Source organism: Lissotriton vulgaris, chromosome 10, assembly GCF_964263255.1.
Source record: "Lissotriton vulgaris chromosome 10, aLisVul1.2, whole genome shotgun sequence".
In the NCBI taxonomy this organism is placed as follows: Eukaryota; Metazoa; Chordata; class Amphibia; order Caudata; family Salamandridae; genus Lissotriton; species Lissotriton vulgaris.
The window spans coordinates 1,130,223,471-1,130,247,952 of NC_141698.1; the positions used below are offsets into that span (position 1 = coordinate 1,130,223,471).

Here is a 24,482-nt window from a genome sequence, read left to right on the forward strand (position 1 = left end):
AGTCCATCAGCACCTAGCGTGCTTCCAGAGCGCATGCTCGCCAGTGCCTCCGCGATTTCATCTTTCCCTATCGGATGCATCAGGAACTCCCGGTGCATGTTCGTTACCATAGGTATGTCTGTGTTCCAAGTAATTCGAGATTTCCTCTGTCACATTGCCACCTCTCGAGGAGTACAGATCGGCGTTATAGCTCCTAAACTTGTTTGCTATTTCAGTGTCATCCGTGACCACATGACCGTCTGACCTTTTCAACTCTGTGATGTGGGACTTTTTCCTACTACCCTTAAGCAGTCTGGCTAGGAGCGAGCTTGGACGTTCCCCCTCGCCATAGGTTCGCACCGTAGCGTATTTCCCCATGTGTTGCACTTCCCTGTCAGCTTCCTCGTTATATTCAGTTACAAGGACCTTTATCTCATCCGCTATTGTCACGTCTGTCATGAGCCGCTGCCGCTGCTCTAAAATCGATAATTGATTCTCTAACATTGATAGCCTTTGTCTGATGGATTTAAGTGCACTAGAGTGTTTTGACATAGCTATCTATGCCCCTTATGTATACTTTAAAGGCTCCCCAGACCGTTTGGAAGCTGTCTACCGATCCAATGTTAGTCTCAAAAAAGGAATCGATCGCTTCCGCCAGCTCGCCCCTGAACAGCGGGTCAAGCAGAGAGTATGGGGGGAAACGCCATGTGAATGGTGGGATCCGCTTCGTAGGGGTCTCTATTACTAACAGGAGCGGGGAGTGATCAGACAGCGTGCGAGTAAGGACTGCACAATCCTTAATACGTCCCATCATAGAGGAAGACACCAGCCAGTAGTCTATTCTGGTGTGGATGTCGTGGTAGGCAGAATACTGTGTGTAACCTCCCTGTGCTGCGTGTCTGTACCTCCATACATCCTCCATGTGCATACTAATGAGTTCCGCTAATAATGTTTGTGCAGCAGCTGTAGGCTTGCGCGGTGGGCTGGCTGATCTATCCACAGCCGGGTTAAGCACTAAATTAAGGTCGCCCCCCCCCCATAATATCTGTGTTTTAGAATAAGTGCGTGTGACTGTCGCTAGGTCATGGTAGAATTCCGGGGAGTCATAGTTCAGGCCATTGACATTGATGACGACACGATCCATCCCCATCCCCTCGCAGCAGGAAATCACAAATCTGCCCTCCTGGTCTGCCTTCAGAAGCGACCATGTCCGTTTCGATCTTGGGTTAACCCATGTCAGTACGCCCCTGGAGTGCGTTGTAAACCCAGACGCTGTGGAGTTACCCGCCAGTCCCCTACTGAGCAGCATCTTACTAGAGAGTGGAAGGTGGGTCTCCTGTAGGAGGGTCAAGTCTACCCTCTGCTGCTGCAAGTAGCTTAAGACCCTTCGGAGCTTTCGGTAGTCATTAAGGCCCCGCACGTTCCACGTGAGTGACCTGAGCACAGCTGTCTGATCACGTGCTGTCGGCTCTATTGTGTCTGTCACGTCTCTTATGTGAATACATCTTGTGTGGTGTGAAAGCTTGTGTGCCCCAGGTGGGCAGTGTGCGTACATGTTAAAAAAATGTGTCCCCCCCCCCCCCCTGTGTCCCCCTTCAACTTGCTTAGAAAACAACAAAGCTGTCCCTCCCCCATCCCCCAACGGTCAACTTTGCGAAACAGAGAACCAGTGAGCTTCCCCTCCCCCCTCCCACAGCAGACCTCCCTCAACCTGGCCTTGCCGAGCCCCCTCCCTTCCCCCTCCCCCTTTTCTCCTAATTCCAACTGTAACAAGAAGCGTCTCGAGGTGCATTGCGCGCAGGGGCCAAGGTTGCCTGACAGCCTGTATACTCTGACGTTGCACATTAATCTACTGCAACCGCGCCCCCGCTACCACCACGCCCTGCTGTTTGCGCCTTTAGAGCGAATAAACATGACCAACATCTGCAATCTAGAAGCCCTGGCACAGTCCTCTCCCTCCTCCCCCGCATATCAACAGATCCGGCCACGTGCATCCATGCAAAGTTAATCAAGGGAATGTCTAAGTTCTAGCAGTGACGCAAAGGTGGACGGACCCCCGCCACCAGCAAATCCTACCGTACCTCTTGTCGTTCAAAGTCACTCCTGTTCATCAAGGTGACTGCTTCCTTCTCCTTCCATGGATCGATTAGCGCCGCTGTTCTGATCCTTCGACCAGTTTTTTAGCGCCTGTTGTAACGCCCTCGTGTCCATAAATATATGCGAGTGACCCTGCCGGTTCACGCTCCGTTTAGCCGGATACAACATTGCGTAGTCTAGGCCAAGTTCTCTGAGCCGCTTCTTGTACGGTATGAAATGCTTACGTGCCTCTTGTACTTTTGCTGTAAAATCCGGGTATAATGATATCGCCGAACCTTCATATTGTAGCGACGTTTTAGCTCTAGCCAGCCGGAGGGCAGTATCTCTGTCGCGATAATAAAGCAATTTTGCTATGATTGGGCGGGGGGGGAGCGCCCGGCCCAACGTGAGGTGCGCCTGTTTCACCACAAATATCGTTGAGAACACGTCCACTCCCAGAAGGTTAGTGAGGAGTTTTTCCACAAACATTACCATGGAGCCTGTCTGAATGGATTCCGGCAGACCCGTGATTCGGAGGTTACAGCGTCGTGAGCGGGCTTCCAAATCCTCTGTTTTGTCCTGTAGTGTCTGCATAGCCCTCTCCAGTTTTTTGTGTCCCATATCCAATTCCGTCTGGGCCTCCTCCACTTCTGTTACCCTTCTCTCCGACATGTCAAGTCTGTCAGCATGTTTGTCCAATCGTTTCGCCATGCGGTCCATTCTATAACTTAGTGCGTCGATCTTAGTGCCCAGAGAGGATATACTTGTCTGCAAGCCTTTTTCCATAGACATGAGGAGTGTCTTTATATCCGTCCCCATCACCTGTTCTACTTCTGAATGTGCTGCGGCGCTGTCCGCTGTCGGTGCCCCCTGCAGCTGCGAGCGTCTTTGCAAGAAGGGCAGCTTACTCTGTGTTTTGTCACCCTTCCCCCATTTTGCCAGCCAGTCTTCGGAGCTGGTCGAAGGACATCCACGCACATCGGCACCCGCGTGAACTACAGGCTGTAAGGTGCCGAGTCCCAACACACCCCCGCTCCACTAGTGTGTAGTAAAGTGAAGCTGTTAGGCGAGGCCTACCTCTAGGCCCCAGGCAGCACCAGCGCGCCTCTCCGCTTCTATAGGGTCTGCATACCAGTTTTAGTGTTCACCACGCTGCTGGGAGGGCTCCACAATCGCCACTAATGTGTCCGAACGTAGCTTGCGCACTCCTCCTCCGTTCATGTCATCCACCCTGCACGTCCAGGTGGTAGGGGCTGCACTTCTTTCCTCGGCGGTCCCCCTGGGCGGGAGTTCGGTCGACCAGTCTCCACCAAGGAGCTGGGCACGTCTCTCCCCCGCGCCGGCAATGGGGTCTCAGGGGGGGCTACCCAACCTCCTGCAGGGTCGCGCTGCAGTGTCTCCGCTCCTCTGACGTCCCGCTATGTGCGCCCTTACTTCTGGTCCGCACTGCTTACCAGGCTCGGATGTGTGGAGGGTGAGCGGCTCCGAGCCGCCGCATCCCTCCGGCCCCACCCCGTGAGCTCCTGGCGTTGTCTCTGGAGTCGGCTGTGGGAGGGGGGGCGAGAGGCGCGTCAGCTGTGCTGTTCTTCCCGAGGGGTCCAGCCTCCACTTCCGTTATGCCGCGCTGTGTCCCCCCCACTCCAGCCGTACGTCGCGTCACGCACTCCGGTCCGGCCGATCACCCCAGCCCGAGGCTTCTGGGCCTGAAAGATCGCGGCCGGTCGCAGCACCTCACCCGTCTTCGGAGCTGCCTGATCTCGGAGCAAAGGACTCCGTCAGCCGCACAATCTGACTGCGGACTCGGGAGAGGTCCGGTGCACTGCAAAACTCGCTCTGGCACAGGATAATGTAGGATTTTATGGAGTAGCTTGGCGGAGCTGTGGGCTTATGCGGCCATCGCGGCTGCCGGCAAGCTCCGCCCCCCCACATTACTATCATTATATAAATTTAATAGGTAAAATTCACTTTCACACACATTAAATCATCACTAACTTTAAAATGTTTGTCCATTATCAATATCTTCCTGTATATAAAAGACATTCGATGACTCTTCCCATCATTCATTAACCATCAGACCTTTTTGTGCTTCTTTGATCCAAAGATTTTCATCTTGCCAATCAGATCAGAGATGCATAAAACAGAGTAAATGTATTGCTAGTGCCACGTTCTAACGCACATAGGATACAACTCGACAAGAAATAAGACGCATGCTTTTACAAAGTGATTGAGGGTAGATCAGGGTGTGGGGGTTTCCCCCCACAAATACGCATGCTAGGAAAACGTTTAAATGGGTAGATGGGATTAAAAAAATATATATAGTTAGAAATATAACGTGATGATTACATTCGTAATAGTTCAGTTTCAAATACAGCTAAGGTTGTTGAAGAAATTGGTTTGCATTTAATTTACCGGTTTATGTCAGGAGAGGGCAGTGTTGCTTTGATTTTAACAATTGTAAATGCTTTCGAATCACGAACAGAATATGATCAGTGTGCTCGTTTTTAGGTCTCGCCTGTCGATGCGCATGCGCATCGAGCAAGCGAGACTATGGTGGCTTATCCACTCTTTGTCCAACTTGCAAGGAATCGTGGCGATTCCTTGCAGTGCCCGTGACTTTTAAGCTCAATGCGCATGCGCATTGAGCTTAAAAGCGCGTGCACATGCCCCCAGCCGCCTGCCTTGCCTACTCTCCCAGCTGGTGCCGCTCCACCCCCTGCGGCATCAAAGGCTTTCACGGCCGGCCGGCCATGCTTTCAGTTTCACGACCGGCCGGCCGTGTGAAGTGCATTTCAAAGCCCGCTCTCCCTGCTCCGCCCCCTGCTCCGGCCGAGACGCATTTCTCCTCCCTCCTCCCCCCTCGGCTTAGCTCTTGTTTTGTGTGCCGTTCTGAAATGCTGGCTTTTCAGTGGTGTGCTGGTTGCATTTCACCATCTTTTTGGTGCTTGGTTTCCATCCCATGGTGACTGGCCCTATTGCTTGTACTTGTTCCCTCTTTTTACGCTAGTTTCAATGTACTAGTGTTTTTCCAACTCGGTTTGTGTTTTCGGAATTTGGTGTTTCTATGCTTTTCAAGCGAAACTCGCTCAGCTGACACAATTTGCTTTTTCAAAACAAGAAGGTAGCGTGTGCAAAAACACTTTTTTATAATGATATGCTTTTTGAGCCCAGGCGACCTATGTTAGATCAGCACACGCTGCTTTTGTTTGTTCAGCACCATGCCCGCTTCATGGTTCATATTTTGCTCTTCATTTTTCAAGGAGTTGGAGCATGTGCCACAACTCTGATGCTAGATTCAATAGGATTCGTATTTTTCAGAGTAAAGCAGGCACATCATTCCGACGGAATGATGTTTCTAAGATACAACTAACGCACATTTCGAAGTGTGTTTTATTTTTGTTATTACACTCCAGTTTGGTCTCTAATTTATTTTGGCACATTACAGCATGTAAATGAATTACCAGGGACACGGCATACCTGTCTCAAGCAACTAATCGTCACGATTAACCATTAAAATTGTGCGTTGGATAACATCAGTGCTTGAGGAATGTGTTTTTTGGTAAGTCACTTGCGTGGTCAAGATGAGCGGTTTTCTTAACTTTTCTCTGTACTCAATCATGATATTCTGACATTTTGAAATGGCCGCCTTTATTTTCTTAGACTTGGACATTTACTCTCACACTGCGTAGAGCTGCATGGTGTGGATTCGTTTGACTATCTTTAACTACGTTACAAGATGCCCTGAACCGTTTCGTCAAAGTAAATAAGAGCGTGATATTGCATTGTAATGGCTGTCGTTCGGACCATGTTGAATATGGGAATCCATTTATACTATGTTTTTAATTAACGTTGTAGAATTATGCGGTATAATTTTCATGGAATTGGCTTTTTACAACAACTGTTTTCGAAATGGTGTTCTAGGTTTCGGGGCACACAATTTCTGAACCAACTCACTCACCCTCACTCACCCTCACTCCCCCTCACTCACCCTCACTCACCCTCACTCACCCTCACTCACCCTCACTCACCCTCAACCCCTCACTCACCCTCACTCACCCTCAACCCCTCACTCACCCTCACTCACCCTCAACCCCTCACCCTCACTCACCCTCAACCCCTCACCCTCACTCACCCTCAACCCCTCACCCTCACTCACCCTCAACCCCTCACTCACTCACCCTCACCCTCACTCACCCTCACTCACCCTCACTCACCCTCACTCACCCTCACTCACCCTCACTCACCCTCACTCACCCTCACTCACCCTCACTCACCCTCAACCCCTCACTCACCCTCACTCACCCTCAACCCCTCACTCACCCTCAACCCCTCACCCTCACTCACCCTCAACCCCTCACCCTCACTCACCCTCAACCCCTCACCCTCACTCACCCTCAACCCCTCACTCACCCTCACTCACCCTCACTCACCCTCACTCACCCTCAACCCCTCACCCTCACCCTCCCTCACCCTCACCCTCACTCACCCTCAACCCCTCACCCTCAACCCCTCACCCTCAACCCCTCACTCACCCTCACTCTCACTCACCCTCACTCTCACTCATCCTCAACCCCTCACCCACCCTCAACCCCTCACCCACCCTCACCCTCACTCACCCTCAACCCCTCACCCTCAACCCCTCACCCTCAACCCCTCACTCACCCTCAACCCCTCACTCACCCTCACTCTCACTCACCCTCACTCTCACTCATCCTCACTCTCACTCGTCCTCACTCTCACTCATCCTCACTCACCCTCATCCTCACTCACCCTCAACCCCTCACTCACCCTCACTCACCCTCACCCTCGACCCCTCCCCCTCAACACCTCACCCTCACCCTCACTCACCCTCACTCACCCTCAACCCCTCACCCTCACTCACCCTCAACCCCTCCCCCTCACCCTCAACCCCTCACCCTCAACCCCTCACCCTCACTCACCCTCAACCCTCACTCACCCTCAACCCCTCACCCTCACTCACCCTCAACCCCTCACCCTCACTCACCCTCACCCTCACTCACCCTCAACACCTCACCCTCACTCACCCTCAACCCCTCACTCACCCTCACTCTCACTCATCCTCACTCACCCTCAACCCCTCACCCTCAACCCCTCACCCTCACTCACCCTCAACCCCTCACCCTCAACCCCTCACCCTCACTCACCCTCAATCCCTCACCCTCGACCCCTCCCCCTCAACCCCTCACCCTCACTCACCCTCACTCACCCTCACTCACCCTCACTCACCCTCACTCACCCTCAACGCCTCACCCTCACTCACCCTCAACCCCTCACCCTCACTCACCCTCAACCCCTCACCCTCACTCACCCTCAACCCCTCACCCTCAACCCCTCACCCTCAACCCCTCACCCTCACTCACCCTCACTCACCCTCAACCCCTCACCCTCACTCACCCTCAACCCCTCACCCTCACTCACCCTCAACCCCTCACCCTCACTCACCCTCAACCCCTCACCCTCAACCCGTCACCCTCAACCCCTCACCCTCAACACCTCACCCTCAACCCCTCACCCTCAACCCCTCACTCTCACTCACCCTCACTCTCACTCACCCTCACTCACCCTCAACCCCACTCACCCTCAACCCCTCACCCTCAACCCCTCACCCTCACTCACCCTCAACCCCTCACCCTCACTCACCCTCAACCCCTCACCCTCAACCCCTCACCCTCACTCACCCTCAACCCCTCACCCTCACTCACCCTCAACCACTCACCCTCACTCACCCTCACCCTCACTCACCCTCAACCCCCCACCCTCACTCACCCTCACTCACCCTCAACCCCTCACCCTCATTCACCCTCACCCACCCTCAACCCCTCACCCTCACTCACCCTCAACCCCTCACCCTCACTCACCCTCAACCCCTCACCCTCAACCCCTCACCCTCACTTACCCTCACTCACCCTCAACCCCTCACCCTCACTCACCCTCAACCCCTCACCCTCACTCACCCTCAACCCCTCACCCTCACTCACCCTCAACCCCTCACCCTCACTCACCCTCACCCTCACTCACCCTCACTCACCCTCACCCTCACTCACCCTCACTCACCCTCAACCCCCCACCCTCACTCACCCTCACCCTCACCCTCACTCACCTCACTCACCCTCAACCCCTCACCCTCACTCACCCTCAACCCCTCACCCTCACCCACCCTCAACCCCTCACCCTCAACCCCTCACTCTCACTCATCCTCACTCACCCTCAACCCCTCACCCTCACTCACCCTCACCCACCCTCAACCCCTCACCCTCACTCACCCTCACTCACCCTCAAACCCTCACCCTCACTCACCCTCACTCACCCTCAACCCCTCAGCCTCACTCACCCTCAACCCCTCACCCACCCTCAACCCCTCACCCACCCTCAACCCCTCACCCTCACTCACCCTCACTCACCCTCACCCACCCTCACTCACCCACCCTCACTCACCCTCACCCACCCTCAACACCTCATCCTCACTCACCCTCACCCTCACTCACCCTCAACACCTCACCCTCACTCACCCTCAACCCCTCACCCTCACTCACCCTCAACCCCTCACCCTCACTCACCCTCAACCCCTCACCCTCACTCACCCTCAACCCCTCACCCTCACTCACACTCACCCTCACCCTCACTCACCCTCACTCACCCTCAATCCCTCACCCTCACTCACCCTCACCCTCACTCACCCTCACCCTCACTCACCCTCAACCCCTCACTCACCCTCAACCCCTCACCCTCACTCACCCTCAACCCCTCACCCTCACTCACCCTCACCCTCACTCACCCTCACTCACCCTCACTCACCCTCACTCACCCTCACTCACCCTCACTCACCCTCACTCACCCTCACTCACTCACCCTCACTCACTCACCCTCACTCACCCTCACTCACTCACCCTCACTCACCCTCACTCACCCTTACTCACCCTCACTCACCCACCCTCACTCACCCTCAACCCCTCACCCACCCTCACTCACCCTCAACCCCTCACCCACCCTCAACCCCTCTCACCCTCACCCTCACTCACCCTCACCCTCACTCACCCTCACTCAGCGCAACCACAGCATCTTAAACTAAATATATTTAATAAACTTTAAGCTATTGGCAATATAAACTAAAATCCATTTTATTTACGTATTAATTAATTGTTTTTTAAAGCCATTGAGTTTTTTAATATCAATACATATAAGTCCCGTTAATACAAAACATGTTGCTTTACAAATGCTAGAGGTGTCACATTTACAAAAATTATAACTATTGGCTTTGTAAAGAAGAAAGCTATTAATTTAGCCATTTAGAAAAAACAACACATAAATAAAAAACAAAAAAATAAATAACACCTATAGCTCAAACTTTACTACTGCGAGACCTATTGCATTTCCAATGCTTGTTGTAAACAGATATTAACTAGTATTTTAGAATAAAAAATGGCATTAATTGAAAAAGTGTCATTAAATCTTATTTTTTCGTGGTTTAGGGAGTAGTGGTTTAAAATGTAGTGGTTAAGTAATGGTCGTGGTTTAGCCTTCGTTGTTCCAGAAGTCGTGGTTTAGGCAGTAGTTGTTAAGTCATACAATCGTTTGAAGCTCAGGCAAACATCTCTCAAGCTGATTCTCATAGCTCACACATAGGCACGTCAACCTTGGTTCACCACCCTGCTGTAGCTCTCAGTAGTACCACACCAAAAGCTGCATCTCAAATCCAGTCTACTCACTCAGAGCCATGGAGGAATCAGGCATCCAAATCCCAAAGAACTCAACCTAGCCATCTGGCTCCTGAAGTCATAGAGGTTGGTTATTTACAACTGCCACCAGACTGCATGAATATCCTACGAGGCTAGAAAGACTACTACTGAGGCATGTTATGCAGCAAAATGGAAATGGTTTGTTATCTTTTGTAACAATAACAATCCTCTTGATGCTTCTGTGCAGAATATCATCTGGTATCTGTTACATTTACAGCAATCTGGCCTAGCCTACACATCCATTCGCTTACATCTGTTAGCAGTAGCTGCATACTTACAAAACCGACAACATTTCTCTCTAAACAGAGTACCAGTGATTAAAGCCTTTATGAAAGGATTAAAAAGCGTGATACCACCGAGAGTCCCACCTGTACCAGTATTGAACTTAAACATAGTCCTTACAAGGCTAATGGGTCCACAATTTGAAAGGTGTCCATTACAATTCCTCTCATGGAAGGTTGCTTTTCTCATCACAATAACTTCAGTAAGGAGAGTTGGTGAACTCCGGCATTAACTTTACACCTACACAAAGACAGAGTAGTTCTTCGAACCAGTCCTAAAGTTCTTCCTAAAGTAGTTTCTGCCTTTCATATCAATCAGTTGAGTTACCTGTGTTCTTTCCTCAACCTGATGTTGTAGCATAAAGAGCTCTACACACCCTTGATGTTAGAAGAGCTCTATATTATGTGGAAAGAAACAATTAATTTTGTGAAACAAGGCTGCTTTTTGTTGCTTTTTCGCCACCACAAAAAAGCCAATTCCATATCTAAATCAGGCATTACAAGATGGATCGTGAAATGTATCCAGTCACTTAAAATGTGAAAGCAAAAAGAACTTTGCTAATACCCCCTAGAGCGCATTACACTCGCAAGATAGGGGCTACTATGGCCTTCTTGGGGAATATTCCCCTAGCTGACATCGGTAAGGCAGCAACATGGTCTACACCACATACATTCACCAAGCACTATTGTGTAGATGTGTTAGTGAGGCAACAAGCTAATGTAGGCCAGGCAGTACTTAAGACACTGTTTCAAACAACTGCAATGAGTACAGGTGTACCACCATTCTGGGAGCATACTGCTATATAGTCTATGCAAAGCATGTGATCTAGAGCTCACATGCCTCAAACTGATAATGTCACGTGCCCAGTAAGCGTCTGTTCTTGTCAACGTAGAGCTGTATATTCACATGCACCCACCCACCTCCCCGGATACCTGTAGTCGTTGCAGTTCTCACTTTACATGCATACGCATGGACATCTCTATTCTCCACTTACTAACTCCATTCTCACCCTCTGATGGAAAACAATCTAAAATGGAGTTGATGCCCATGCGCACTGTCACCAAAAGGAGGAGTCGCCTTACCTCGTGACTGGAAAGACTTCCTTGGAGAAAAACAACTTCAAACATCCGGACCCAACAATAGATGGCAGGAGTACGCAAAGCAGGTGAATCTACAGCTCTACATGCTAAGAACAGATGCTTACTGGATGATTAACATTATCCTTCAACTGACATTTCAATACTCTTGGTTCTTAGTGGTTCCGCACCGAATTGTTGCTTATGATGAGCTCCAGGAAACTGAAGTTACAAGGAATCCGCTGCCAGTGAAGATGAAGATCCAGAGGCAAACTGCTTGTTGCCGATGTGGAGTCTGGGCAGACTAGGTGTATTCTTGAAGTGGTTACCACTGTGCATTAGTTAGCCTATTGCTTCTTACTGTTCACAACGTGTTGATGTGGACTGAATTATGGGCAGATATAAAACTAATACAAGGCTCAGGACCTCAGTCACCAACTGAGAATACCTCTGCAGTCTGTTGGCTTACCTTACTTTTTCACCTTCTTAAGATGCAAGCATGTTCTCAACTGCCAACTCTTAATAGGCTCCCACCTTGGTGCATGACTTATGCCGGGATAATGAAACCGGTGCTAATGAGATCTTTGTTTGTCAACTATTTCACCTCTCGTTTGTTCTTTGCATTTCCACATTTCCCAGCAGAAGTCAGATCACCAAAGAAGAGACTTGCATTAAAATGTAAAGTATGTTCATTTTTTTATTTTTTTATTCTCCCATATCATCAAAAAGTATCTGAAAAGCAAAGAAAACCGCATCGTCTTTAACTGTCTGCCCTGCGGTCACTGCACTCACCCTCGTCCATTCCACCTGGACCCTCACCTTTGGCAGTGAGTCAATGTAATCATAGGGACGAATAGCCAACACCCAGAGATCGAGACCAAGTCAAAAAGGGAGACCATATAGATCGGTTAGGGCTCTTTATTCTCTGTTCGAGGCCACAAATCCTGACTGCAGCCCTGACCCAATCATCCGCTGTCGGGGGCGAAGGGTCCCTCCATTTCAGACAGATTTCCCTCCTAGCAATAAAAGAGTAACCTTACATGAGGCCACCTCAACAGCAAAGTTAGTGCTCTATCGTCTCCCAGGAGATTAAGAGTAGTATTTAATTTAATCTCATGATCGAAAATCCCTTAAAGTGCTAGTCCTACACATCCCAATTTTTTTTTCGAGGGATGCAGTCTCAGCTGTTGGGCCAGAGGCTCTATATAAATATCAAAAAGAAGAGATAGAGGGCACCCCTGCTGTGTCCTCTTCGAATATTAAAGCTGGAGGGCAATATACCATTAAGGAAAATCCCAGCCGAAGCTCCCTCATTGATCACCTTAATTGTATTAATACATTTAGGGCCGAACCCCATTGAACTCAAAACCTCCCAGAGATAGACCCAGCATACTCGGTCAAATGCCTTGGCGGCATCCAACGCGACTACGCCCAGAGGGGCAGATCGTTCCATGGCAAGGTCTATTGTGCCAATTAACTGCTGGGTCTATGCCTGTATATATCTCTTGGGGATAAACCCTTTTGATCAGGGTGGCTGAGCTGGGGGGTGAGCTTAGCCAATCTCCCAGCTAAAATGTTCATAAAGTTCTTATAATCTGCATTGAGCGGAGATTGGCCGATAAGAGTCTGCTCTAGGAGGGTCCTTAGAAGGTTTTAGAATTAGGACTATAGAAGCCTCTTTTCAGGATTTAGGATCTCACCGCCCTGTCTATATATGGAATTAAACAGGTCTTTTAGGAATGGTATCAGGTCATCAATCAAAAGGCTATATACTTCATTTGGAAGGGCATTGGTGCCCTCGGCTTTACCCTTCCTGCCCTTACTTGTACTCAAATGAATCTCCTCCTTAGTGATAGGATCATCAAGAGCCTTGCAGCTTGCGTCTGTTAAATTATGGAGCTGCAGCTTCCTCAACCAGCACTTATTATACTCCGGATCAGGTGAGATTTCTTCCCGATATAGGCTGGAAAAAAGGGACCATAAACAGGCCTGTATATCCTCCTCCTGCCCTGAAATGTTGCCCCTACAGTTGGCAACCAACTTTTCGATCAAATTCCTCGACCTGTCTGTCCGAGCCTTTCAAGCGAGTAGTGCACCAGCCTTTTCCCTATATTCAAAATTCTACATGGACCTTACATCCCAACATTTTTCTGATCAAGAAAGGCCCTATATTTCATCCTTGCGTCCTCAAGTTGCCCTCGCAACCTTACCTGGACATCAGGGGGCTGCATTCCAGCTTGAAGCAGGCTGCCCTGTAATAGGTCTAGTCTGTCCTCTAAGACTTTTAGAGTTGAACGTTCGGCCCTTTTTTGAGCAGAAGACTGACTTTGCAGTTCCCCTCTGAGAAAGGTTTTAAACGTATCCCATAGGATATGTAGAGAGGCAGACCCAAGTTTGTCCCAGAAAAAAACAGCCTGTTTTAATACCCCACCTATCTCAGGATCAGATAAAGTGGCTCTCCCTAGAGTCCATCTGGGTCTTACAGGGCTAGAATATCAGACCAAAAAGAAAATCATAGCTGCATGGTCCGAAATATGTGCTGGTAATATATATATATTGAGGTTATTTTTTCGGCCATGATCCTGTCAACAAAGAAATAATCGAATGTAGGAAAAGTAAAGCCCTGCCTTGCCCATCTTGTATCTCCAGACATCCAACAGGCCCAATTCTAGCACGGGGGGTTATTATATCGACCATTATTGGATCTGTCCTGAACGGGGTCCTGCAGGATATTGAAATCGCCCCCATTATAATGGGGGTCACAACTTCCATTAGATTCCATTCTAGGTTGGGTAACTGAGAGGAATCATCAATGTTCGGTCCATTACAAAAACACACCGACTAATTCTACCCCCCCAGTCTGTTCATAGACTGAGTGGGACAAATTGAAAGCCTTTTTCCACCAGAAAAGATAGTAACACAGCTGCAGCCGATCATGTGCGTGTGTTTCCACATAGGTTACTCCTTTAAGTGCAGAACTGCATCATATATGAAAGAGTTGACCCACAGGCACATAACTTAAGAGACCTTTTCTGCCTCTAGTTTTTTGTGTGCATACAAGTAACCTAACCTTTGCTGTGCTTTCTTTGCAGAAGAGTTGCGGCACAGTTTACCAAACTTAACGAGGACAAGCCTGCGCTCTCTTGATGCTGTGCGAAACAGCCGAAGTCTGGAGTCTGACCTGCAGGTGCCAAGCAGCCGGTTGACAAGGATGCAGCAGCCAGCCACAGGTGACTATTACCGTGACCATAAGGACCCTGTCTGACTTACAACGGCTGTGTCTAGGAAAATATGTCTTATATTTGCTGCTGGGTGAGGGCCCTGCAATGACCTGATGTAAAGTGACTCGTATGCAGCTGTCGTCTTTTGGTATCTCTGGAATACAGAACTGTAGTCATGATTTGTTGGAAAGGATTGGCCTTTGTCCCATTTGAGAACTGATCTGTTGCACATATGTAGTTTATCATAGGGATTTATGCAAATATGAGAGTCGCCTCCGATTTGTATTAATAAAGTGATGACAAACACTGAAGGACATCTGCTGTCTGTTCTTAGACATAAATTAATCCCATTGTGGTTTTTGGAAGTGTTACAGGAGGATATTTAAAACCAATAAAAGGTGAGATAGAGCATTGTAAAAGGAGATTTTACATAGTTTTCAATTGGAGGACAGTGAAATAGAAATTTACCAGGGAACTTTGAGACAAATTTAGATAAAACATATGCAGTGAAATCACTGAAACAAGAGCTGAAATGACTTCTGTTTATTGTGGGGCTAGAGGGAGACTATTTGAAAGTGAGATGACCATATTAGTGCAGGTAGAATATGTTGATAAAGTATTTTCTGAAAATCCCAGTTTGCGTCAGTGCGTTCTGTGTTTTTATTGTAGGCATCACCCCCAACAAGCTGCGATATCCCGCCACGGCAGTCCAGCCCCATCTGATGCCCCGACAGCCCATGAAGGGGCCGTCCAGCACCAGTGCTCTCTTGAGCACCAGGCAGCCGCTGAAATCTTCCGGTTATGGCAGTCCGGCCGGCACAGTCAGGAAAGTGCAAGCGCCACCCAGCCTACATCACAGTTTACCCAGTAGTCATCCACCCAGAGCAACCGGAGCCACAGCTGGGGCGAAAGGTTCCCCTTTGAGAACTCGAACATTGGCTGGCGTAGGTGCAACGACGCCCAAGAGCAGGGTCTCTCAGCCCTCCAAGAGGTAAGCATTGCTCGGCAGGTGTTATGAATGAAAGGAACTGGTCCTGCTCTAAAGGGACGTTAATGTTCAGTTGAGAAAACTATTTGCATTTCAGTGTAGTGTGGGTGAGAGCTATGCGGTGTGTGTTGTATACTTGTTTTGTTGGTTAATGTATAGTTTTACACTATTCTCACTCATATTCTGTTTTAAACGCCCAAACTCCAGGTAATCACTGTTATCCACCCTGAAATTCACCTGGTACTCCTGCAGAACACAGAGTGTGAGATGCTTGTCGAGGACGAGGATCTCCTAGCACAATACCTCATCAGTGTGGAATAACCAGTCTTAACCCGCTGTGCACAGCACAAGTCCAGGGACCCTCTCTCCTGGGACAAATCTATTACTGCATGGACTTGCTTGTGCTTTACACACTGTGTAAAACACAAGTCCAAGGGACCCTCTCTCCTGGGACAAATCTATTACTGCATGGACTCGCTTGTGCTTTACACGCTGTGTACAACACCTGCCCAGGCCGAATGAGCATGTTGAACCAGTGAGGGATCGACTGTGCTTTAGATGCTGTGTACAACACTTGTCCAGGGCACGGATATTCTGGGTGACTGCTTTATCAGCGACAGAGTTCCGCCTTCTGATATTCCAGTTCGATCTAATCTGAAGTCTTGTATTATCATCTTTGTACCTTACTGTACAAGGCTCGCAACGCGGCCTTACTCCACTTAATCAAAAGTAGGGCTGTTTAGGCGGAATGTAGCATCTTTTAACACCTACATCCTGAAACGCAAAGTGGGGATGCATGAACCGTGACAATTCCACCTCAATCCGAGCAGCAGAGGACGGTGGGCTGAGAGGGCAGTACCTGAACACTCTGCTATTACTACAAAATTCCCTGCTCAGTTAGAAATAGTGAAGTACTGTGTGAACCATGAGGCTAGAGAAGTCTGCAGGGTGTCGTGTCCTCCAAACATCTATTTTGCCCAGGTGGTGCAGTACCCCTCCTAAAGAATGGTTCTTGTGGGTGTTGCCTGATTGCAAAGGGGTCTTTTTACGTGGTTCTAATCGCCTACCAATACCATGGGTACCTTAAGGCACATCCATAACATCAGGAGTCTATACATTCAGTAAACAAATTTCCTGTCCATCTAACATTTTGCCTACAAACACTTTCTGCACTTTAAATTTATCCCATTTAAAAAAATGGTTGTAAGTTTGTGTCATACATGTAGCGGTGCCACATATGGCGAAGGGTATGTCCTTTGTCGCAAGTACGTATTACATTCATTCACCTTAGACAAGTATCCCATTCATACGCTCACACATGATCATACATCCCCAAAGATCACGCTCTCACTGATGCACATGGCAGCCCTGTCATAGTGCACCTAGACAAAATATTTTGTTCAAACCTTAGTATCTGGCTCTATGGACATTAGGCTTAACGTAATGACGCTGGGCGTGGTGGTGTCTGGTAACAATGTGAGTTGTTTAGCCTCCAGTAGCTCACAGTGATTTACACTGAGCAGAAGTAACTCTCATTACAGAAAAAGCTTCGAGACCCCTGGTCTAATGACGTTACATGGCAGAAAGGGAACATAACCCCACACTCTGAGAATGTGACTAGTATTTGAAGCGAAGCTACCCTGTTTCCTGCAAGAAGCCTCCTCAAGCGGAGTTTATATGTAGGTTTGCTGGAAATCGGTTTAATCCGCTCGCACTGGGAACCCTACTGATGCTCTAGTCAGCTGACAGTTTTAACCGAGCCACTGATGTTTTTCACATATCTGCAGTTTGCAACCTGGACACTTGATGGCGCAAAACGACCACACAAGCAGATAGTTAAACTTTCAAGCAAAGTGTTTACTTTTAGTTTTAATCCATAAAGAGAAAACTCAAATGTAATACATTTTTGTAAATCCAGGTCTACATCGTTCTGTTGACCAGGTGTTTCCAGGCCTTGTGAATGTCGGTTTGGAAGCGGTCTTTACTCATTTCATTTTCCACTATAATGAAAAAGACAACAGATTGATTGGAACATGAATATTGAGTTCTGAATTGGATAAGAGATTTTTTTAACCTGCTCTCCTAGTTTTTAGCAGCTCTTAGGGCTGCTTTCAGGAAATCAGATTAGACTGTTGTACAGTGTGTTCTTCCGCAGGAACAACCCAAATGAAGGGCTCTTTGGCTGTTGTCAGAGGCAACCTGCCCTCGCACCTCTGTAGGGAATGGTCATCGCCTCCACCCTTCTTGGTGGAGGGGAAAGGGGATGGTTGGACTCACTTTCTCACTGTTGGCGAGACGAAGCTTAGCAGGCCCAGGCAACAGACTCCAGGACTGGCCTTGTGAGGCTACATTTTCCTTTTAGTTTTGTTAAAAACCGAGATTGCAATTTGTTCAACCAAACATATACTGTGTTCAATTTGGCAGACTGGATATATTTTTTAAACCAAAAATTCTAAAAACTGCTCCCTCTTTTATGGGGATATTTTTATTCAACTGATTTTCGAGAAAATGTTTATTTAAAAATAGTTCTCCAGGATTTCCACAGTCCTGGATATCCGAGGGAAACCCAGACCAGAGAATCTGTATTTCACGCTCTTGGCTGCGGTTGTAAATAGCACAGACTGCACCCCGTTAGAGAAGCATCCTACAAGGAGATGGCCCCCCAAAGACAAATGTGGGACAGAAGGTGTAAAGCACAATTCGTCCCTCGCTGGTGACGTGTTCTACGCTGGATACAATTGGCATTGACAGGTTTTGTACTACTGCATGCGAAGCACAGACGACATCTCGGCTGTGAAGCTTCCTTCCAAGAGATCCGTGCCCTTGATATGTATTCTACACATCATGTGAAACACAGGCTATCAGCTGCTGGTGAAACATTCTCCTAGGAGGTCCTTGTTTTTCACAGTGTACAAAGTACATAGAGCACAAGCGAAGCATTCTTCCAGGATATCCGCGCCTTTGATAAGTGTTGACATACAGACTATCCATATCTAGTGAAGCATAAAAATGGCGCTTACCACAAGTAAAACATTTGGCATGTGAAGCACAGGTATACCTCGCTGGTGAAGAATTCGCCCAGGAGACTCATGCCCATGATAAGTGTTGTACCCAGCATGCGAAGCACAGGTGATCCCTCACTGAAGAAGCATTTTCTCACAAGATAATCATTATTGACCTTATCCTTTTAATTGGAGGTTAGGTGGAATGCCCCTGGACATTGTAAAAACATATACATACTTAGGAAGGGTTGTTGGAAAGTGTGTTATTAATAGTGGTAAATATATATATCTACCACTGGCAATAAGGCTACTGACAGTCTAGGGCTCAAAATAAGTCCCTGAAAATGATTCCCGTGCTCAACCCGGGTAGCTTGGCTGCGAGCAGGCAGGCTTAACTTACAAGTCAGGTATGTGAAGCATTTAAAAACACTATTTCAGTAAATAATTAAGACACAACACACAATAAAAATCCAACAGCATTGTATAACAATAGAAACTTTTTTATCTTTAAACTGACATCAAATCCATTGTAGGGAACCAGAGATATGAATTTTTAAAGATTAAACACTGTACGAGTCGTGTGCTGTAGATACACATGCTTTTCATACTCCTGCCATCTAATTTTGGGTCCAGATGTTTGCAAGTTGTTTTTCTTCGAATAAGTCTTTCCTAGTCGCAAGATAATGCGGCGACTCCTTTCGGTGATAGTGCGCATAGGCATTGACTCCATTGTTAGATTGTTTTTTTGCGCCATCGGGTTCTGACGTATATTGCTGCGCTCTGGTTCGAAGCCATTCTTCGGGTTCCCCTCGATGCGCAATCCTCTTTACCTCAATGGTATTGTTTCCGTACGCCTTCCCAATTCTCCGCATATCATTTCGGAATCGGCCTTCTATCGGAAAGCTTTGTAGACAGCATTTAAGGCCTAACCACTCACAGTTAGCTCTCCATTGATGGATCAATCTCCGTTTAAATTCTGTCCTCTGTCACGCGAAGTATCCGCACCCCGATTCCCACGAAGTGTGCAACTTGTGCTTGTCTCCCGAGCACAAAGAAGAAAATTGTGACGCTTGCAAATCGTTTCAGTCAAAAAAGACTCATTGCAATCGTCTGGTTCAACATCGAGAGATGCAGCGTCAAAGCATAAAGACCAGGCCGGACATCTTCGGTGAAGACTCTGGCCAAGAAGACATCGTGGCATCGGTGGCAGAGGGGGAGGAAGCCTTCTCCGAACAAGACTCACTCAGAACTAGAGATTGACCTCGATGCCTTAGAACTGCTGCAGGGACAAGGTGACAGGAGCACCGAAGACCCTTGCACCCACAAATGCCTAAAAGACACAAGGATTCGGCACCACCACTGCCCTCTGCCAAGGTCTGCACCGATGAACGTTTCTGACACCCCGCTATCAGGCCCAGCACCGAAACAAGCAGTCAAGCCTTCAGGTTCAGTACAGAGTCAACAAAAGTCCTGTTCGGAGCCAAAACCGTCTCGGTCCAAGCACTCCCTTCGGAGCCAAAACTAGACTTTATTCTATTTAAAACGGACCCGAAGCAAAAAAAGATATATATTCAACCAGAGACTGGTCATATTCATGAAAAATCACCTGGAAAATGCAAGATTCAGGATGAGTACTCTTATCACAAGATCCCCTTGAAGAAAACATCTGTTGCTACAAGTCCTTTACATCCACCATCACCTCCATCACTTTTCTGCATCTGAGAATCCTTTGCACATTACACCTCAGGGTTCACCACAGTCTCACCATGATGATGACGATATAGAAGATGGTGGGATAAATCCCCCAACAGATCCATGGGAAGATTAAACAATTGATTTCCGGAGTGACACTGACCCAAACCTTTACCCAGCTAAACCTTCTCCTCCAGATGACAATGCATCACACCAAGAACTTCTTGTCAGAGCTGCATGTTATCATGGAGTAGATATGCACAAAGAATCACTTGAAGATTTTTTGTTTGAAACGTTAACATCCATGCGCAGGTCATCACAGACGCTTCCAATCAATCATTTCATTTGTAAAGCGCGCTACATACCCGTGAGGGTCTCAAGGCGATGGGGGGGGGGGGGGGGTGGATGGGGGGGAGGGGGCTGCTACTGATCGAAAAGCCAGGTCTTGAGAAGTCTCCTGAAGACCAGCAGGTCCTGGGTCTGTCGTAGGTTGGTAGGGAGAGTGTTCCAGGTCTCGGCGGCGAGGTAGGAGAAGGATCTGCCGCCGGCGGTGGTTTTCCGGATGTGTGGAACTGTGGCGAGGGCGAGGTTGGCAGAGTGGAGGCTGCCGGTGGGGGTGTAGAAGCGGAGTCTGTCGTTGAGGTATGCTGGTCCGGCGTTGTGTAGGGCTTTGTGTGCGTGGATGAGGAGTTTGAAGGTGATCCTGTTGTTGACGGGGAGCCAATGCAGGCCTCTCAGGTGGGGTGTGATGTGGCTGCGTCGGGGGATGTCCAGGATCAGTCGTGCCGAGGCGTTCTGGATGCGTTGCAGCCATCTCAGGAGCTTGGTTGTTGTTCCTGCGTAGAGGGCGTTCCCGTAGTCCAGTCTGCTGGTGACGAGGGGCCTGGGTGACGGTTTTTCTCATGTCGGAGGGGATCCATTTGAAGATCCTGCGGAGCATTCGGAGGGTGATGAAGCAGGAAGCGGAGACGGCGCTGATCTGCTTGGTCATGGAGAGGGCGGAGTCGAGGATGACCCCCAGGTCCTTGAAGGCGGTACTCTTGGCGGTCCTGATGAGTTGGTGGTGTCTGCGGGTGACCTTCTTGTGGGCTGTGTAGCTGTCTGGTGTTCGGTCGCGGAGCCAGCTCTTCTCCAGCTTCCGACAGGTGTGCTTGGAGGTCCGAAGGTCTTCGGTTAACCATGCGGCTTTCTTGTTGGTGTGATTGGTGGCGGAGGTCTTGAGTGGGGTGAGGGTGTCGGCGCAGTAGTTGATCCACTGTTTGAGGTTGATGGTGACGGTGTCGGTGGGGTCGGCGGGTGGTCCCAGGGCGGTCCCAGGGCGAGAATGGTGGTCAGTTGTTCCTCGGTGACCTTGCCCCAGCAGCGGTGTGGCATCTGTTCGGTGCGGTGGTGTGTGGGGGGTTTCCTGAAGGTGAAGTGGACGCATCTGTGGTCTGTCCAGTGGGGTTCGGTGGTGTGGTTGAAGGAGATGTGGGGACTTGCGGAAAAGATGGGGTCCAGTGTGTGTCCAGCGGCATGGGTGGGTGTCGTCACGAGTTATTAGAGTCTGAGGTTGTTGATCAGGGCGGTGGAGTTGGCGTTGTTGTTCTAGAGGTGGAAGTTCAGGTCCCCGAGGAGGATGTAGTCCGTGGAGGCGAGGGCGTGGGTGCTGATAAGGTCGGCGATGGAGTCGCTGATCTGTGGTTAGGGTCCGGGTGGTCTGTAGACGAGTGTCCCTCTGAGGGTGGTGTTGGGGTCGGTGTGGATCTGGAAGTGCATGTGCTCGGCGGTGGTGAGGGTGTCGTCGGTGTTAGTTGAGACTGAATGTGTCCTTGTGGATGATGGCGATTCCCCCTCCCACTCCGTTGGTGCGGTCTCTGCAGGAGATCTTGTAGCCTTCAGGGATGGCTATGGCGATGTCTGGTGCCGAGGCGGTGTTCAGCCAGGTCTCCGTCAGGAAGGCGGCGTCGAGGTGGTTGAGTCTAGGAGGTCCCAGAGTTCGATGGCGTGCTTGTGAGCAGAGCGGATGTCGAGGAGGATGCATCGGAGATGGTTGGGTTCTCTGGTTGATGGTTTGGCGGGCCGGATGCTGGTGAAGCTGCAGTTTCGGCAGGTGAAGGGCCCTTGGGTGCGCTTCGGGGTGGCCCGGTAGCAGGAGTGATCTCGTCCGGGGTTGAGTGCGTGGAGGGTGCTGGAGTCTTAGTGCAGTCTGGTGTTGTGGCGGCTTCCGAGTCCAGCGTTCTGGCACGGTCCAGGCGCGGATGAGTGCAGACGGCTTGCCTTCGGCGTGCCAGCGGCACTGCCGCCAGCAGAAGGGAGGGTGGGAGGGAGGAGCAGCTGAGAGGGGGGAGGGAGCCAATGGGGGCGGGGCCGCAGCAGCGGGAACGTGCAGGAAGGGAAAAAACAAGCCTAATGACACGCTGATGACACCCAATTGATGTTTAAACTTACGCCCGACCACAGTGAAGAGGCCACCAATTTCTCCAACTGTCTCTCTTCCGTGGTAGCTTGGATGAATAACAACTGTCTCCGCCTTAATGGCGACAAAACCGAACTGCTGGTGGTAGGTAAATCTTCTTCCGCATGGTCTCACATGTGGTGGCCTGCGGAATTAGGCAGTCCTCCTAGTCCTGTGGCCTCGGTGCGTAACTTGGGCATCATATTGGACTCTAATCTTTCATACAAGCCCCATATCAGTAAAACCACAGCCAGATGTTTCAGCGTACTGAAAGTTCTTCGGAAAGTACTGGACCTCCTTCCCATGGATTCCAGGAAGACCATTGTTCATGCCCTTGTAACCCCCCATCTGGACTATGGTAACGCCCTGCTACTGGGTTTGAGCAAAAAGGGACTCCACCAACTCCAGTGTGCCCAGAATGCTGCTGCGCGTCTTGTGCTCAAACTTCCTCGAAGAGCCTCAGGCAGATCTGCCTTGTCCAAACTCCACTGGCTCCCCATCAAGGAGCAAATTAAATTTAAATCCCTATGCTTTGCCCATCGTATTGCCCACGGCACTGGCCCAGGCTATCTTCATCGCTTACTCAATACATCGACCTACCAGGAATTTGAGATCTTCTGGAATGATGACGTTCAAAATCCCTAAAATTACCAGAGCCAGGATGGGCGGCTGCTCGTTCAGATACTTGGCTGCCAAGGGCTGGAACGAGCTTCCTCTCGAGATCCGTATGGAACCCTCCAAAATCAGGTTTCGGGGGAAACTCAAAACTTTCCTATTCCCTCGCAATTAATCATCATTTTCCTCCCTTGCCCTGTTTGGATCTTCCTGTGTTCTTCCCTCTGAGCTCTTATTGCAGTTTTCAGCGCGGGGACACTCTGTTTTTGAGTAACCAGGCGCTTTACAAATGGTTTCTATTCTATTCTATTAAGGCAAAAGGGAAACCGCTGTAAACAGAGGCAATACGGTCACAAATGCAAGCGGTCACAGTACAACTGGGGCACAAATACAAGCAGTCACCAAAGGATACTGGGGGCGCAAAAAAAGTGGCAAACAAAAAACCTAAGGCCCACTGGCCACCAGGGATGAGGCGCAGGTGGTAGCCTGCGGGTGGAGGCCCCGAACACCCACAGAACTAGTCAGCAGCGGGAGCACAGGATCACAGGATCACAGGATCACAGGCGCAGTCAGGTGAAGCTGCGCGGCACGGGAAGCGACCTGCCTGAAGACAGGGTCAAGGGTCGCTCCAAGGTATTATGCGGCACGCTGATGAGATCTTTAAAGATCCAGTCAGAGCACGCATCTTGACTCCTAGAGTAGACAAAAAATATAAGACCTCTCCTACAGACCCTATATTCATCAAGGGACAGTTGCAATTAGATTCTTTAGTAGTCTCTAATGTTCGTGTAAGCGGGCAAACTCTCATACATCAGGGGATACTCCTCCCCAGATAAAGAATCCAAATTAATTGAAGTTCTTGGCAAACACTTAGCAGCTCAAGCTGCGAATCAATGGTGCATTGCAAATATTGAAGACCTTTTAGCCAGGTATGACAGGGCACACTGAGACTCAATGGAGCAATTGCTCCAATATCTTCAAAATGAGCATAAAGGTAAAGCATGGGACTTAGTGAATGAAGGGAAGCTTATTTCTAATTCCTCTATACGATGTGCTCTAGAAGCTGCAGACACTGCAGCTAGAGAATTTAACACCAGCATCCTGCTCAGAAGACAGGCTTAGTTAAGCATTTCAAGGTTTAAACTTGAGGTCCAATAATCAATCCTTATCACACCCTTCAATAAGGAACACCTATTTGGTCCTAAGGTCGACCAGGAGTTAGAAAAAATGGCACTGAAGTAGTTAAATCTATGGGAGCACTCTAGACTATCTCCAACAGAGGTTCCTTTCGTCATTCCTTTTTCAGAGGCGGGTCGAAAACTACATATACAGATCATAATGCCTCAACTTACAAAGGTAA

The 24,482-nt window shown here is 49.2% G+C and overlaps 1 protein-coding gene across 3 annotated transcripts in view; it reads left to right on the plus strand.

The window, feature by feature from the left end:
• Nucleotides 1-24,482, plus strand: part of LOC147689446 (SLAIN motif-containing protein-like) — a 274,817-nt gene that overhangs the window by 232,322 nt on the left and 18,013 nt on the right. For all 3 annotated transcript variants that reach the window (XM_086942217.1, XM_086942215.1, XM_086942216.1), the window contains 2 exons: nt 14,260-14,397; nt 15,058-15,379. In XM_086942217.1, the coding sequence (XP_086798343.1) occupies nt 14,260-14,397; nt 15,058-15,379 (460 nt within the window). The remainder of the gene's footprint in view (nt 1-14,259; nt 14,398-15,057; nt 15,380-24,482) is intronic.